General features: G+C 39.6%; 1 protein-coding gene across 1 annotated transcript in view; it reads left to right on the top strand.

Moving 5' to 3' along the window:
- LOC134993526 (transmembrane channel-like protein 2-A) overlaps positions 1–16716 on the top strand; it is a 133189-nt gene that overhangs the window by 11213 nt on the left and 105260 nt on the right. Inside the window, exons 4-6 of the mRNA XM_063950886.1 lie at positions 3833–3923; positions 14643–14724; positions 15604–15710. Coding sequence (XP_063806956.1) covers positions 3833–3923; positions 14643–14724; positions 15604–15710 — 280 coding nt within the window. The remainder of the gene's footprint in view (positions 1–3832; positions 3924–14642; positions 14725–15603; positions 15711–16716) is intronic.

Raw genomic sequence — 16716 nt, 5'->3', positions numbered from 1 at the left:
CTAATTTAATATCTATACATAGTCTATTGCAGGGGTGGCCAACCAGTCAGTGACAAAGAGCCAAAAAACCTTGTTAGGTACGTCAAAGAGCCGACATCGAGCCAATGGCGCGCATGCAAAAATGGAATGTTGCCTTGTGCATGCTAGACCACACCCCTGGTATAAAATACATTGAAAAAGCCAGAACGACATAAAATACATTTTTTAAAGCCAAATCCATTGAAAAAGTCACTTTCACATAATAAACTTCAGCGCCCCCATGTGTCACTCCAGCCAGCTTCCCCATGTGTCACTCCTGCTAGCACCCTCCTATGTCACTCCAGCCAGCTGCCTCATGTCACTCCAGCCAGGTCTCCCATGTGTCACTCCAGCCAACACCCTCCTGTCACTCCAGCCAGCTCCCCCGTGTCACTCCAGCCAGCTCTCCCATGTGTCACTCCAGCCAACACCCTCCTGTCACTCCAGCCAGCTCCCCCGTGTCACTCCAGCCAGCTCTCCCATGTGCCACTACTGCCAAGACCCTGCTGTGTAACTCCATCCATCTCCCCCATGTGTCACTCCAGCCAACACCCTCCTGTCACTCCAGCCAGCTCTTCCATGTGTCACTCCTGCTAGCACCCTCCTATGTCACTCCAGCCAGCTCCCACATGTCACTCCAGCCAACTCTCCCATGTGTCACTACTGCCAAGACCCTGCTGTGTCACTCCAGCCAGCTCCCCCATGTGTCACTCCAGCCAACACCCTCCTGTCACTCCAGCCAGCTCTCCCATGTGTCACTCCTGCTAGCACCCTCCTATGTCACTCCAGCCAGCTCCCCCGTGTCACTCCAGCCAGGTTTCCCATGTGTCACTACTGCCAAGACCCTGCTGTGTCACTCCAGCCAGGTCTCCCATGTGTCACTCCAGCCAACACCCTCCTGTCACTCCAGCCAGCTCTCCCATGTGTTAATCCAGCCAACACCCTACTGTCACTCCAGCCAGCTCTTCCATGTGTCACTCCTGCTAGCACCCTCCTATGTCACTCCAGCCAGCTCCCCCTTGTCACTTCAGCCAGCTCCCCCATGTGTCACTACTGCCAAGACCCTGCTGTGTCACTCCAGCCAGTTCTCCCATGTGTCACTCCTGCCAACACCATCCTGTAACTCCAGCCAGCTCTTCCATGTGTCACTCCTGCTAGCACCGTCCTATGTCACTCCAGCCAGCTCCCCCGTGTCACTCCAGCCAGCTCTCCCATGTGTCACTCCTGCTACCACCCTCCTATGTCACTCCAGTCAGCTCTCCCATGTGTCACTCCTGCCAACACCCTCCTGTCACTCCAGCCAGCTCTTCCATGTGTCACTCCTGCTAGCACCCTCCTATGTCACTCCAGCCAGCTCTCCCATGTGTCACTACTTCGAGCACCCTCCTGTGTCTCTCCAGCCAGCTCTGCCATGTGTCACTCTTGCCCACCCTCATGTATCACTACAGCCCCCCCCCCCATCAACTCATGCCATTGCAGCAGTCCCTAATGTGTCCTCTGTTTGCTCGTTGGTGTCTCACCTCTAGTATCTGGCCCCTTCAGTTTTCAGTCCCTGTAGTGCTGCTGCATGTCTGGCTGGAGTGCAGCGGTCTCTGTATCTGTTGTACTCACATGATTTAGAGTGTTGGGAGCCACATTTGAATAAAGAAAGAGCCACATGCGGCTCAAGAGCCACAGGTTGGCCACCGCTGATTTAGAGTGTTGGGAGCCACATTTGAATAAAGAAAGAGCCACATGCGGCTCAAGAGCCACAGGTTGGCCACCGCTGGTCTATTGTTACATCTTTACTGACTGTATTATACCGCTCTGTCAACTATACACTGTTGCAGATTGGTGGACGTAGCTTTTTATCAAATTACATGGGCACTGTCGCTACAGTCTTGAACAGTAGACTGTTGTAAGAGGCGGTCATATGTTACAATATTTTCATACCTCTCACTGTAATACATCTCAGGAATAGTTACATTGTTGCACATCCATTTACAATCAGTTTAGGATTAGCAACATCGGGGAATATCCCTCACGGTACTCCTTTCCCCCTTTTTTCACTTAACCTTTGGAGTAACAGAGGAACTCTCACCTCGGACAGGCATTCTATAACCTTAGTTGCAGTTTATTTCTTAGAGATCAATTAATGACAAAATAGTATCAAGTTACCGAAGACATCCAGTCTCCGCAATTGAGCACAATGGTAGCTTATTAGCGCCTAGCAATTTTAATAATATATCAGCTAGCATAATCTATTTTCTAAATTTTTCACTTTCTTATTTTTAGGAAATAATAATCTCTTTCTTCCTTTTTTTTTTGTCCTTGATTTAGGGATAGAGACATTATTTTGAATGTTTCAATCCCACGGGCAATAATGTTATAATTTAGTACTCTCAGGCTATCAGATGGCTTATTATGCCTGATAATAGACATTTATCTTAAATAATATGAATAAAAGTTAAGTTTTAATACTTGCAATCATTTCAAAAGAGTGCGCCACACACTAAGCCTTTCTTTTAGTGATAAGCCCACTAGTGGCTTACACTAATAATTCCTAGAACAATGTTTCTGAGTGGGGCAGGTACCTCTAGCACCAACCCTGGGCTCATAATCTATACGGCATAATCATTTATATATTTTTTTTATAAAACAATGTGAAAAAGGGTGTTTCACACCCTTTTCCCATTATTTTTATTTCACTGAAATATGTTAAAGGGATTTTGGAGCAGTTTTCATGTGATGGTGTCACAGAAGCAATCAGGTGACCGGAATGGGAGGAGCACACTGGGCCCCGATAAACCAGTAAGTGCAAGAGGGAGGGGGTACCTGGTGGCAGTGTTGGTGTCGGTGGCACATGCGCTGCACATACTCTGCATATATTTTTCTGAAAAATACCCTGAGAAGTCTGCAGAGTGGATTCTCGCACGTTCTGCCCTGCTCTGTCCCTGCATGTTTTAATTCCAACATCCCTAGGATGTGTTCAATTATCGTATTGCAGATTGGGGCGATTTTGCCACATCCCATCTGCATCTGAGATGTGGATTGTGACAAAATATGCCCCATAGTCTGCCCAGATTGTCAGTAGTGTATTACATAGTACATTACTGGGAATTCCTATTGGGTACCAGCACGAGACCACACTCACATTCAGGTGTCAGAATGTAAAGTATGCTTTAATGAAGACATATAAATGCTACAAGTTTATGGCATTAACATAGACAACATTTTATTGTTGAAAATAATGCCTTGTACAGAGAATTCCATGTGCTTATATTTAGTTGTTGCTGTGGAATCAGTATGAAAAACTGGCGGCCGGTATACTGACAGCGAGGCAAATGGTAGAAAGCCCTTTTCAGGCTCACTGCGCTTGCCATGCTGCGCTCGCCACAGGTTATATTCTCACTCTGTGTGTGTCGAGGACACCCATAGAGGGAGAAAAGCCTGTGGCGCAGGGATTCCGGCATCAGTATTTCACTGCTAGTCAGGATTCTGGCGTTGGCATTGTGACCTCCGGGATACCGAGTAGTGGTATTGTAACCGCTTCCCTTCTCTATAGTATGTCCTTTTTCTGTCAGAACATAAGTTAAAAAAACTAATGCCCTTATTTATCAATGAGTGATAAATTTCACTGTGAGTGATAAATTGCACCAGCCAATCAGCTCCTAACTTTCATGTCACAGGCTGGATTTGAAAAATGACAGTAACGAGCAGATTGGCTGGTGCAATTTATCACTCACCGTGAAATTTATCACTCATTGATAAATAAGGGCATAAGTATGCAAACTAAACTAATCAGTCTTGCTCATTTCATTTACTCTTTTAACAGGGAAGCCCAAGATTTTCTTGAAGAATTTGAAGGTGCACTGGGACGTGGAAAAGGGAGAAAACTCTATGCATATAAAATTATGATGGCTAAGGTATATTCATATTCACATGCTATGCTAACAATTTTATTTATGTACGTAATCTAATAATTCTTCTTCTAGACATATTATAATTGAATCTGTTTTATAACATGCATTTACTGGCATAAAAGAGAGTACAATTCATTTGTGTGGAAGGACTGTCAATTACTGTACATTAATTTGCCATCATTGTCTGTGACAATTGGGTGGTGTACGCTAAAGTTATAAATAGTGTAATTTAAAGAAGTTGTTAGTACCTGTGGAACTTGGAGCCTTGAGTACTCCATCAAGACAGCTTCCAATAGCTATGGTCCGTTAGAGCAACATGGATCCTACAGCCACCAAGGTCTTTCCTAGATATAACAGGAAAGAGTATATATATTTATGTCCCTCTCTGTTCTGGCTGGGTTCCTGCACTTATTGTGACTCAACCTTTCTTAGGCAAGAGTGTATAATAATCCCTGGCACACTTGACCACAAATCCCGAGTGTCACCTATAGGCATATGCACCCCAGGTGAAACTACAGCCTCACACTGAAGTGTAAGGACCACAGGTGCCCACCAGGATTGGCATAAGCACTAGCGGCCCATGAAGGAAGAAAGTTCACAAGTTTCACACAACAATCTAGGGGTATATTCCATTGAAGTCGAAAAGATGGCAGTTTTCGACTTTTTTAGGTCGGAAGGGGTTCCGACCTATTCAATATAAGTTAACCCAAAATTATCCGACAAGTCAAGGAAATCGACTTGTCGGAAAGCACAAGGATCGGCGGAATAGTTGCTGATCCACGTGCTTCTGTCGGATTGAGATGAGGGAGCCGAGAGGAGGAGAGGGGGGAGACCAGTGGGGAGACAGGGGAGAGCCGCTGGGAGACGGAGGAGAACAGCACTACAGCAGTGGCTACAACAGTGTAGCCGGAGGATGTGTCACAGCCGCCGCTCATGGCAGCGTCCACCCAGCTCCAGCAAGCGAGGTCTCACTTGCTGGAGCCGGGTGGATGCTGCTGTGAGCAGCAGCTGTGACACACCCTCCGGCTACACTGATATAGCCGCTGCTGTAGCAGCTGCTCTCCCCGTCTCCCCGCGGCTCTCCCCCATTTCAGCTCCCACATCTCAATTCGACTTTTTTAAAAGTCGGATTGAGATGGCATTGAATAGCCCTTGTCGGATCCATTCCGACAAATGAATGTCAGAATGGATCCGACTTCAATTGAATATACCCCCTAATCTTTCTGGCCCTAATGGAGTGCCCAACCAACTACTAACTAGCCCATAACTCCGTCAGAACTAGTGTAATAACAATACAAACTGAATACAGATGTGGTGCACTCAGGGCAGTAGAGAGTCTGGGCAGGTCCAGGTACTTTTCAGGGGCGTGTCCTAACCACATGAGGCATGACACGGCACCCTTAGAAGAAAATATATATATATAAAAAAAAGTACTTTAAGCACCTCCCTGGCCACCGTGCAGTCCAGCACACCGCAGCGTATGCTGGGCTGAGGAGAAGAGCTGTAGCTGCTGTTGTCAGGTAAGGGGGAAGACAAAAATATTTTTTTTGTGCTGTACCCCAGTGTACTATACAGTTTTTATTTTATTTTTATAAGTACTGTGACACTGCTGGTCAGACCGCAGAACATTATTATTTCATACTCATACACCTATTGTGACACTGGTGGTGAAGGTCAACCTCAGTGTTCGGTTACTATTTCTGACACACACACGTATTGCGTGAAGCTGTGGGTGACGGTGCTACCACAGTAATATATTTTATTTCCTACTCATACACGTATTGTGCGACACTGTTGGTGAAATTAAACTGCAGTGTTCCTAGTGGGCGGGAGGGCCCAAGGACAATTCCATCTTGCACCTCTTTTCTTTGCATTATGTGTTGTTTGGAGCATTGCTGACTGTCTACTTATGTAGATGACAAACATTTGAATAGTTTATTAAACTGCCACCCTGTCTGCCACTGCAGTGCCATTCTGTTTGTTAGATGTGCCATGTTGGAAGTTTAAGTGCCACATGCTTGTGCCACCCACTGCTGTTGCTTAGCTTAGTCATTCAGCTACCTCGGTGCAACCTTTTGGCCTAAAATGGATGAAAACAATAAAAAATAAAAAATGTTATCCGCGCTATGGGTTTTATAAGCAGCTCATTTGATTTGATAAAGCACTTAAATGAAAAATAGTGCGCTATATATTCTAAGCATGGCACCTGTACAAAATTAAATGGTTAAAAACAATTCTGTTTACAGCTCCTTTTGGAGCGATTATGACAGCCAGGGGTGAAGTCTTTAAGTTAGGACTGTCCCTTACTTGCCCTACCTGATGATAGATGATGATGTTCCTCAGTCTTTGTGGCAGTCCGCAGCTCTAGATGTATTGCCACCTCTCTGCGGGAGGCGGGGAGCGGGATGCTGGCGTGGTCCATCGGACGTGTGACTGTTCGTGGCTCCAGATGTTTTACCGCTGCGTCCAGCGGAGAGTGGGGTGACGTGTTCTGATGGGCACTAACAGTCTCCGATGATAGCAGTGTAGACTTCCTGGCTGTCTGTGTATGTCTCCAACGCGTTTCATGCATATACAGCACTTTTTCAAGGATGAATAAAATTCCTAATGAATCTAGTATTTCTAAGAAAAAAACTTTATTGTTCCAAAAGATAAAAATGGAACTTCCGGACCGGAAATGCCAAAATTCGGTGGGAATCACATGTTCATATCCACAATGTGGTTGAAATAAATTTTAACATTTCCAAGGTGCCATGCTAAAATAAAGTAAATTGTATAGTTATGAAAAAATGGTTATAAAAATACTTATAAAAATGCATTCAATTCAATATCTATATGGTTGAAGAGTTTTAAGTTCAAAAATCCATCTACTTTCAGCCATTTTAATTTCTGTGATGGTATCTCCATCTCTCCAGTTCTTTTTAACTTTCTGTATTGCAGTACATTTTAATCCAACTGGATCTTTGTTGTGTATCTCCAAGAAGTGATTTAATAAACTATGTGTGGTTAAATCTCTCTTTATATTATATATATGTTCGGCAAAATGTATTTTTGCTTTCCTTTTCATTTGTCCCACATATTGGAGGCCGCAAGAACATTCTACTAAATAGATTACCTTCTCTGTGTCACACGTCAGGTTGTCTTTAATTATATAAGTTTTCCCAGTGGTATTTGATTTAAAGTTAGTGATAGCTTTAGTTGATTGTTCTTTGTTGTTTTTGCATGATTTGCAATTTAGGCATTTATAATATCCTTTTCTCACTGATGATACTGTAGATTCGTTATTTGGTCACTGGAAATTTGATACCAACTCTTGCTCAAGATTTTTTGCTCGGCGATAGATGATTTGAGGTTGATATGTGATCAATGGCTTTAAAACTTTATCTAATTGTAGCACGTTCCAGTGTTTTTTGACCATATTCTCTTTGGCTTTTATGTTGCTATTGAATTGTGTTATAAAAGGAATGTTAGGAACTTGTTCTGTTGTTTTTGTCTTATATTTCAGCATTTCAGTTCTATCCATTTGTTGTACTTCATTAATTTGAGTTTGTAGTTTCTCTTTCTTTTAACCTTTTATAATAAAGTTCTCCATCATTTCATTACTTTGTAAAATGTAGGTGTCCTGGTCTGTGCAATTTCTTTATTTTCTTTGAAATTGTACTTTGGAGATATTGGAAATCCAATTCCTGTGATGGTTGCTTGTGGTAGGAAGTATAGTGTTTCCATTTACTGGTTTAATGTGAGTTCTTGTTTGAATGGTGTGGTTTTTAATGTAAATTTCTAAATCGAGGAACACTATCTCTGTTTTGCTGGAAATGGAAGTGAATTCTAAATTTATTGTGTTGGAATTGATGTATTTTTTAAATTCCTCTAACTGATCATCTGGTCCTCCCCAAATAAAGATGATGTCATCGATATATCGATGCCAACAGACAAGATGTTTTTGATATATATTGTTTGTCCAAATACACTCATCTTCCCACTTGGAGACAAACAGATTTGCATAGCTGGGTGCCAGAGGCATACCCATGGCTGTGCCACATTTTTGAAGATAAAATTGTTCCTCGTACCAAAAATAAAAATAATTATGTGTTAGAACAAAGTCGATGTTGGCCATAATTAAATTTGTTGATTAGGTAGTTCTGATAGGTAATGTCTAGTATAAGAACAGCCAATATCATGTGCAATGCATGTGTACAAAGATTTTACATCAGTTGTACACAATGTAGAATTTTCATTCCATTGCAAGGTTTCTAATTTTTGTAGTATGTTGGTAGTGTCCTTCAAATAACTTTTTTGTTGTGTTACTATTGTCTGAAGAATAAAATCAATGTATTTTGAAAGGTTTGATGAGACTGATGTGATCCCTGATATGATGGGGTGTCCTGGTAGATTAGTACAATTTTTATGAATTTTTGGGAGGAAGTAAAAGGTGGATATCTTTGGATTTTCTTGTAAAATGAAGTCAAACTCCTTTTTTGTTATGATTCCCAGGTTCAAGCCTTCTTCTAGATGTTCCTTAAGTTCTTAAACAATTTTTTTGGTGGGATCTTGAGAGAGTACTTCATATGTTGTGGTATCTGACAATACCTTTTTGGCTGTCTGTGTACGTCTCCAACACATTTCATGCATATACTGCACTTTTTAAAGGATGAATAAAATTCCTAATGAATCTAGTATATAAGAAAAAACTTTATTGTTCCAAAAGATAAAAACGGAGGTTCCGGTCCGGAAATGCCAAAATTCAGCGGAAATCACAAGAAGAAAGACGTACAAATAAGAGATAAACCAACCATATTTAATCTAAGTGAAAAAACATTGACAGAACCACAAATAAGAATACTACAAAAGGGTTTAAAATTTGCTCCAGAATCAAAAATTGACAAGTTTGATTTATTTATAGATGTTCTGAAATTCGTATGAAAGTTATGTATCAAAAAGTTTTTTCAAAACAAAAAGACAAAAGTCAGGAAACAGATAACCAATTCCTATATACAGAATACAAACCAACATCGACATTTAATCCTACTTTTTGCAAAGGACCTCACATTGAAACTTTTCAGAAATTACTAGAAAAAGAAATAGAACATATACCGGATAAACAAAAATTAAAACAGAATATTTAAAGAGAGGAAAAAGAAGCAATGAAAGAACTAAAACAAGATAAAAACATTGTAATCAAGTCAGCAGACAAAGGAGTAGGCATTGTAATCATGGGACGAACACAGTATGAACAAGAGGAAAATCAGTTATTGTCAGACACCACAACATATAAAGTACTCTCTCAAGATCCCACCAAAAAAATTTGTTCAGGAACTTAAGGAACATCTAGTAGAAGGCATGAACCTGGGAATCATAACAAATAAGAAGTTTGACTTCATTTTACAAGAATATCCAAAGATACCCACCTTTTACTTCCTCCCAAAAATTCATAAAAATTGTACTAATCCACCAGGATGCCCCATCATATCAGGGCTTAAATCAGTCTAATCAAACCTTTCAAAATACATTGATTTTTTTCTTCAGACAATAGTAACACAACAAAAAAGTTATTTGAAGGACACTACCAACATACTACAAAAATTAGAAACCTTGCAATGGAATAAAAATTATACATTGTGTACAACTGATGTAAATTCTTTATACACATGCATTGCACAAGATATTGACTGTTCTTATACTAGACATTACCTATCAACTAATACAGAACTACCTAATCAACAAATACATTTCATTGTGGCCAACATCGACTTTGTTCTAACACATAATTTTTTTTGGTATGAGGAACAATTTTATCTTCAAAAATGTGGCACAGCCATGGGTATGCCTCTGGCACCCAGCTATGCAAATCTGTTTGTCTCCAAGTGGGAAGATGAGTGTATTTGGACAAACAATATATATCAAAAACATCTTGTCTGTTGGCATCAATATATATCGATGATGTCTTCTTTATTTGGGGAGGACCAGATGATCAGTTAGAGGAATTTAAAAAATACATCAATTCCAACACAATAAATTTAGAATTCACTACCACTTCCAGAAAGACAGAGATAGTGTTCCTCGATTTAGAAATTGACATTAAAAACCACACCATTCAAACAAGAACTCACATTAAACCAGTAAATGGAAACACTACACTTCCTACCACAAGCAACCATCACAGGAATTAGATTTCCAATATTCTCAAAGGACAATTTCAAAGAATAAAAAGAAATTGCACAGACCAGGACACCTACATTTTACAAAGTAATGAAATGATGGAGAACTTTATTAAAAAAAAAAGGTTACAAGAAAGAGAAACTACAAACTCAAATTAATGAAGTACAACAAATGGATAGAACTGAAATGCTGAAATATAAGGCAAAAACAACAGAACAAGTTCCCAACATGCCTTTTATAACACAATTCAATAGCAACACAAAAGCCAAAGAGAATATGGTCAAAAAACACTGGCACGTGCTACAATTAGATGAAGTTTTAAAGCCACTGATCACAGAAATACCTCAAATCATCTATTGCCGAGCAAAAAATCTTAAGCAAGAGCTGGTATCAAGTTTCCTGCAACCAAATAACGATTCTACAGTATCATCAGTGAGAAAAGGATATTATAAATGCCTAAATTGCAAATCATGCAAAAACAACAAAGAACAATCAACTAAAGCTATCACTAACTTTAAATCAAATACCACTGGGAAAACTTATACAATTAAAGACAACCTAACTCAGTTCATCATTGCTGTATGACCATATCATACAGCCCACCAAGAACCTTTGCAATCTGGCAGACAACTATTCAGTAGATAGCACCTTTCCTCGTGTATACATGCCTATTTCCCTATATATTGTAAGCTTGCGTGCAGGGCCTTCCTACCTCTATGACTGTTTGTTGTTATCACCCAGTTTGTTATACCATTGTTATTTCCAATTGTAAAGCACAACGGAATTTGCTGCGCTATATAAGAAACTTTTAATAAATAAATAAATAAACCTAACGTGCGACACAGAGGAGGTATTCTATTTAGCAGAATGTTCTTGTGGCCTCCAATACGTGGGACAAATGAAAAGGAAAGCAAAAATAAATTTTGCCGAACATATATATAATATAAAGAGAGGTTTAACCGCACATAGTTTATTAAATCACTTCTTGGAGATATACAACAAAGATCCAGTTGGATTAAAATTTATTGCAATACAGAAAGTTAAAAAGAACTGGAGAGGTGGAGATACCGTAACAGAAATTAAAAAGGCTGAAAGTAGATGGATTTTTGAACTTAAAACTCTTCAACCACGAGGCCTCAATATAGATATTGAATTGAATGCATTTTATAACTATTTTTATAACCATTTTTTCATAACTATACAATTTATTTTAGTTTAGCATGACACCTTGGAAATTTTAACATTTATTTCAACCACATTGTGGATATGAACATGTGATTCCTGCCGAATTTTGGCATTTTTGGACTGAAACTTCCATTTTTATCTTTTGGAACAATAAAGTTTTTTTCTTAGAAATACTAGATTCATTAGGAATTTTATTCATCCTTGAAAAAGTGCTGTATATGCATGAAACGCATTGGAGACGTACACAGACAGCCAGGAGGTCTACACTGCTATCATCGGAGACTGTCAGTGCCCGACAGCTCACGTCACCCTGCTCTTTGCTGGACGCAGCAGTAGAGAGGTGGTAAAACATCCGGAGCCACGAACAGTCACACGTTCAACGGACAATGCCAGTATCACGCTCCCTGCCTCCCGCAGTGGCAGAGATGTCGCAATACATCTAGAGCCACAGATGGCCGCAAAGACTGAGGAACATCATCGTCTATCATCAGGTAGGGCAAGTAAGGGACAGTCCTAACTAAAAGACTTCACCCCTGGCTGTCATAATCGCTCCAAAAGGAGCTGTAAACATAATTGTTTTTAACCATTTAATTTTTTACAGGTGCCATGCTTAGAATATATAGCAAATTATTTTTCATTTAAGTGGATGAAAACAATATTGTGAGCTGTAAGGGGGTCAAAATTTACTGGAAATTTATGTTATTGAGGTTATTAATACTGTAGGAACAAAAACAGGCCAAATTCTGTGATTTTAGCTGTTTTTATGATTTAAAAATAAAATATAATACAGATCTAAAATAAATACAGATCCAAAACTCGCATGGGAGGTTTTGGCAAAATAAATACAGTTCCAAAACACGAAGGAGATACAGATCCTAAACACGAACCCAAAACCCGAGATTTGGGCTGGCCCACATCCCTAGATGTAGTGGGCATGGCTGATTCTGTGCTTCAGTTGGCCCACATAATTTCAAAATGCAGCAATTACATTGGAAAAGATTGAATGCTTGTCTGCATCGGCAGAGAACATGGCATCCGGTGGATGATGTGGATAAGTGATGATGTGGATAAGTGAGTACTCACCTCTGACCCCACTTGCACAACTTGCAACAAGTTGGATACTTATGGGTACATTTATCAAGCCTTGGAGAGTCATAAATAGCACGGTGATAAAGAGCCAGCCAATCAGATCCTAACTGCCGTGTTACAGGCTGTGTTTGAAAAATGACAGTTAAGAGTTGATTGACTGGTACATTATCACTGTGCTATTTATCACTCTCCAAGGCTTGATAAAGCTAGGCATAAATATCTTAATAAGGTCCCTATAATGAATAGGCCCCAAGGAGAGCAGTTATTACAGTATATATTGTATACTGGCAGCCGCTGGCGTATTTATACCCTGTACCCATTATTTGTAATACTTACCCCCCGGTGTCCCGCGGTGCAGCAGCAGCACTGCAGAAATCACTGGGAAAATGTCACGGTGCCATTTTCCCAGTGTTTCATGCATGCGTAGTAGAAAACCACCGGGAAAATGGCTGCCACGCCATTTTCCCAGAGATCTGTGCATGCGCTGTGCCCAGAGACAATCGCTGCTGCCGGCTAGAGAGGAGGGGGCCCAGATGAATCCTGCGCACGGGCCTCCAACTCTCTAGAAATGCTCATGCTAGCAGCAGCGAGTCATAATGGTTGTCTTTGCAGCTTCCTAGCACTGAGATCATGATTTTATTTCCAAACAGGGCCCTATAAGTGCAAACTTTGTATGTTTTCCACATGTCCATATGAGTTTCCTCCAGGTACTCTGGTTTCCTGCCATACTTCATAGACATACTGGTAGGTTAATTGGCTCCTGACAGAAAATAACCCTAGTGTATTGTGGCAAAAGGGGTAGTGTGCTACAAAGGAACCAAGGGTGTTCATCGAGTAAGCCCAGGAATGTCATGCATTTGGAGGATAAAATGTGTGCTTTACCTGATTTCAGCGTGTCTCTCCCTGCAACCTGGCAGCTGTGTAATTAAAATAGAGCACTTGTCAGGAAGGTATGCAGATAACATACCGCTCATCGGGATCCCGGTTGTCACAATATCAATGCCGGGATCCTGACTGGGGCACCATACCGCCGCCGGTATACCAGCAAGGTAGGTGATTCCCACTCTATTGGTGTCCACGACACCCATAGAGAGAGAATAGAACCTGTGGCGAGGGCAGCATTCCACCGCTCTGGATGCCAATGTCGGTATAGTGACAGCGGGATACCATACTGATCCCGATAGGAGACCCTTTTACAAGGCAAGGCGGGAGCATCATTTGCCAGTCAGTCTAGGAGGGGGGGGGGGGGGTCTAGGGTATTTATGGTCTGTTTAGGCCATTTGTTCTAGGGGAGAACAATGTGGTCTTGATATAATGAATCATTTGGTGATGGTGGATGATAGCCAGTCACTCCCTTTTATAACCCCTTCTCGTCACTTGTGACATCAGAAGGGCTCCAGCTGCTCTCAGCTTCCTGTTCTTTATAGGAATTGACTGACTCAGAAAAAAAATCACACCTGTTTAAGAATAATCGCTGACTGCTCAATTCTGTACTAAAACACTGTAAGAATGGGCATGGGACAGTCCAAATGGTTACTGGTTGCCGTCATCCTGACAAATTAAACCATGGTGAAGAAGTACAGAGTCAGTGCTTTCACTACACTTCTTTGGCACATTATATGTTCTGTATGTACATGTGCTAGGGAATATTGATAGTAAACTTGAGCAGGGACTAATGTGAATAACTAAATAGTTTCTGTAAATCGGTGTGTAATGTAACTGTAAATAACTGGAAATAAACTGTATGAAAATTCTATGATTGTAGTGATATCAGCACCCCAATAGCATATAATTAAATTTGCCACTTTCATTCTTTGGTAGATACTGCTGTTTGCTATTTTGAGAAATAAAGATAAGATGGTTTGTGCTGCAGAACATTGATGAGCTACTTTTTCTCCCCGTAGTAAGTGTACAATGCGTTAATTGCTAAAACTTCACCACTATCTCCAACTTTGAAATTTGCATTATAATAAAACTGTGACATATCACTGCAAAGGGTCATCCAATTAGCAGCAAGTCCATTCATTGTGTGAGTGGGATAGGGCAACAAGGAGGGCGAAATGCGGAGCTGTTGTTATCGTTTCCACGCTGCTGCAATGGCAACTGGACCTCTTCGTGGCTAATTGGATTGATCCCTAAATGTAGTGTCATGTTTCTTACAATACATTATAGTCAAAATATCAAAGTTATTTCAATAGATCTGTTGAGACTTCTGCTTTATTTGTGAGGGATTTCTTCTGAATACATTTGTGCATAAAAGACAATATAAAATATGTATTTTATTTACAGAAATGGATGAAATTTAAAAGAGATTTTGAAAATTTCAAAACTTCTTGTATACCATGGGAAATGAAAATAAAGGAAATTGAAAGTAAGTAGCATTATTATTATTATTATTATTATTATTATTATTATTTAATACTTTTATTGTTCCTTGTTAGTACAGTATTTTAAATAAATGTTTCATGAACGCAAACCCACAATCATTATCAACAAAAATACCATCAGGATTTAGATCAATTTTGACTGGATCGGTCAGTGTTAGTTTCTGGTATTCTCAATTATCCTTGTATATCTTGTGTACTGTATATGGTTACTGCTTGGCCACACAGAAGCATTTGCACAAATATATGTATTAAATGTCAGATACACCAGACGGAATATTGTCTTAAATTATTAAAGCAGAATTTGCATTTTTAATATATGTGATTATGCACAAAATCAAGATACAAAAGATTTGTTTAAATTAAATACAAACATCTATTTATTGCTCCTTTAAAGTTTGTGTCCTGCAATAGTCCAAATAGAAAACTCAATTAAATGCTATAAGGCCTATTTATTAATATGTTCGAAGCCAAAATTCATTTAAAAGCATGGCCGGGAGGAATCTTCTGATCCCTCAGTCCTTGGCATGATCGTGTCCCAACCTTCTTTACAGTTTTGTTTCTCTATGTACATATGAGCAATGCGTAATGGCACGGCCAAGTGCAAGCCCAGCAGTAGATTGACAGCAAACTCTATCATTGTTAGTTATCTGCTGGGACAGCAACTTATCAGATGTGACAACCTCTTGGTGGACTACCCTAAAGTTTAATTTTTTATAACTTCAAACAGCAGCAATAAGAAATAATGTTTAATATGGCAAATTGTATTTTTTTTAATACATATATTCCTATGAGACTTTCTATTTTAAAATTAACATTTCATTATGCTGCTTTTAGATTGTTACTAATTATTATTCTTTTTCAAGGTCACTTCGGATCATCTGTGGCATCATACTTTATTTTTCTTAGGTGGATGTATGGTCTTAACATAGTCCTTTTATCCATGGTTCTTGGACTGATTATTATTCCTGAGGTAAATAATAAGTTAAATAGCAAACTAGAGAATACTTCTCCATAAAAATAATACAAGTAAATAAGAATAATAGATATTTTGAATTGATAGCTTCTGACATAACTTCTGTTTTCTGGACAATGAACACATGGGAAGAAGTCAATTGTCCACGGTAATTTACTGTGATCTAATTGATCCCCAGGGCTATCCAATTGGCCATGAAGGCAGCCCGAAGCCAGTATTTATCAGTGATATTTTTTCGGGACCTGCGGAAGTCCCAGAAAACCCCCCCAGATAAGTGCCATGTTTTCAGGAACTTATTCCAGATCATATGTGTTTCCGCCAGAAAATGGGTAATTTTGAGGCAAAAGAAGGGGTACAACTGATTTTGTACAAAAAAAAAACAACATCGGGAAAAAATGATGGTGAAAGCCTGTTTCTTCGGCTGTTGTAGCTTAAATATAACAAAAAATAAATATAATAAAATAAAATGCATATATGCAGATATTCAGAAACTGCTAGAAATGTTAATGCAGTGTATTGACAACCACAAATAAATGAGTACAAAACTTTTATTTCTAAATTTAATTTCTACTCATTTATGCTTATCAGAAGGTTGTACTGTTATGACTGCAATTTAATGCATAACTTCTAGACAGTGTATCACTTTTCCATATTGTTGTATTTTACCACTTTTCTTACGTTATATTTATTATTTACTAGCTGTTCTACTTGTTCTTTGCATGGGACTTTCTGATTTTCACGGTTGTAAATACAGGTTGAGTATCCCTTATCCAAAATGCTTGGGACCAGAGGTATTTTGGATATCGGATTTTTCCGTATTTTGGAATAATTGCATACCATAATGAGATATCATGGCAATGGGACCTAAATCTAAGCACAGAATGCATTTATGTTACATATACACCTTATACACACAGCCTGAAGGTAATTTTAGCCAATATTTTTTATAACTTTGTGCATTAAACAAAGTGTGTCTATATTCACACAATTCATTTATGTTTCA

This window comes from Pseudophryne corroboree, chromosome 1 (genome assembly GCF_028390025.1).
Source record: "Pseudophryne corroboree isolate aPseCor3 chromosome 1, aPseCor3.hap2, whole genome shotgun sequence".
Lineage (NCBI taxonomy): Eukaryota > Metazoa > Chordata > Amphibia > Anura > Myobatrachidae > Pseudophryne > Pseudophryne corroboree.
This window is presented reverse-complemented; position numbering and strand designations above follow the sequence as displayed.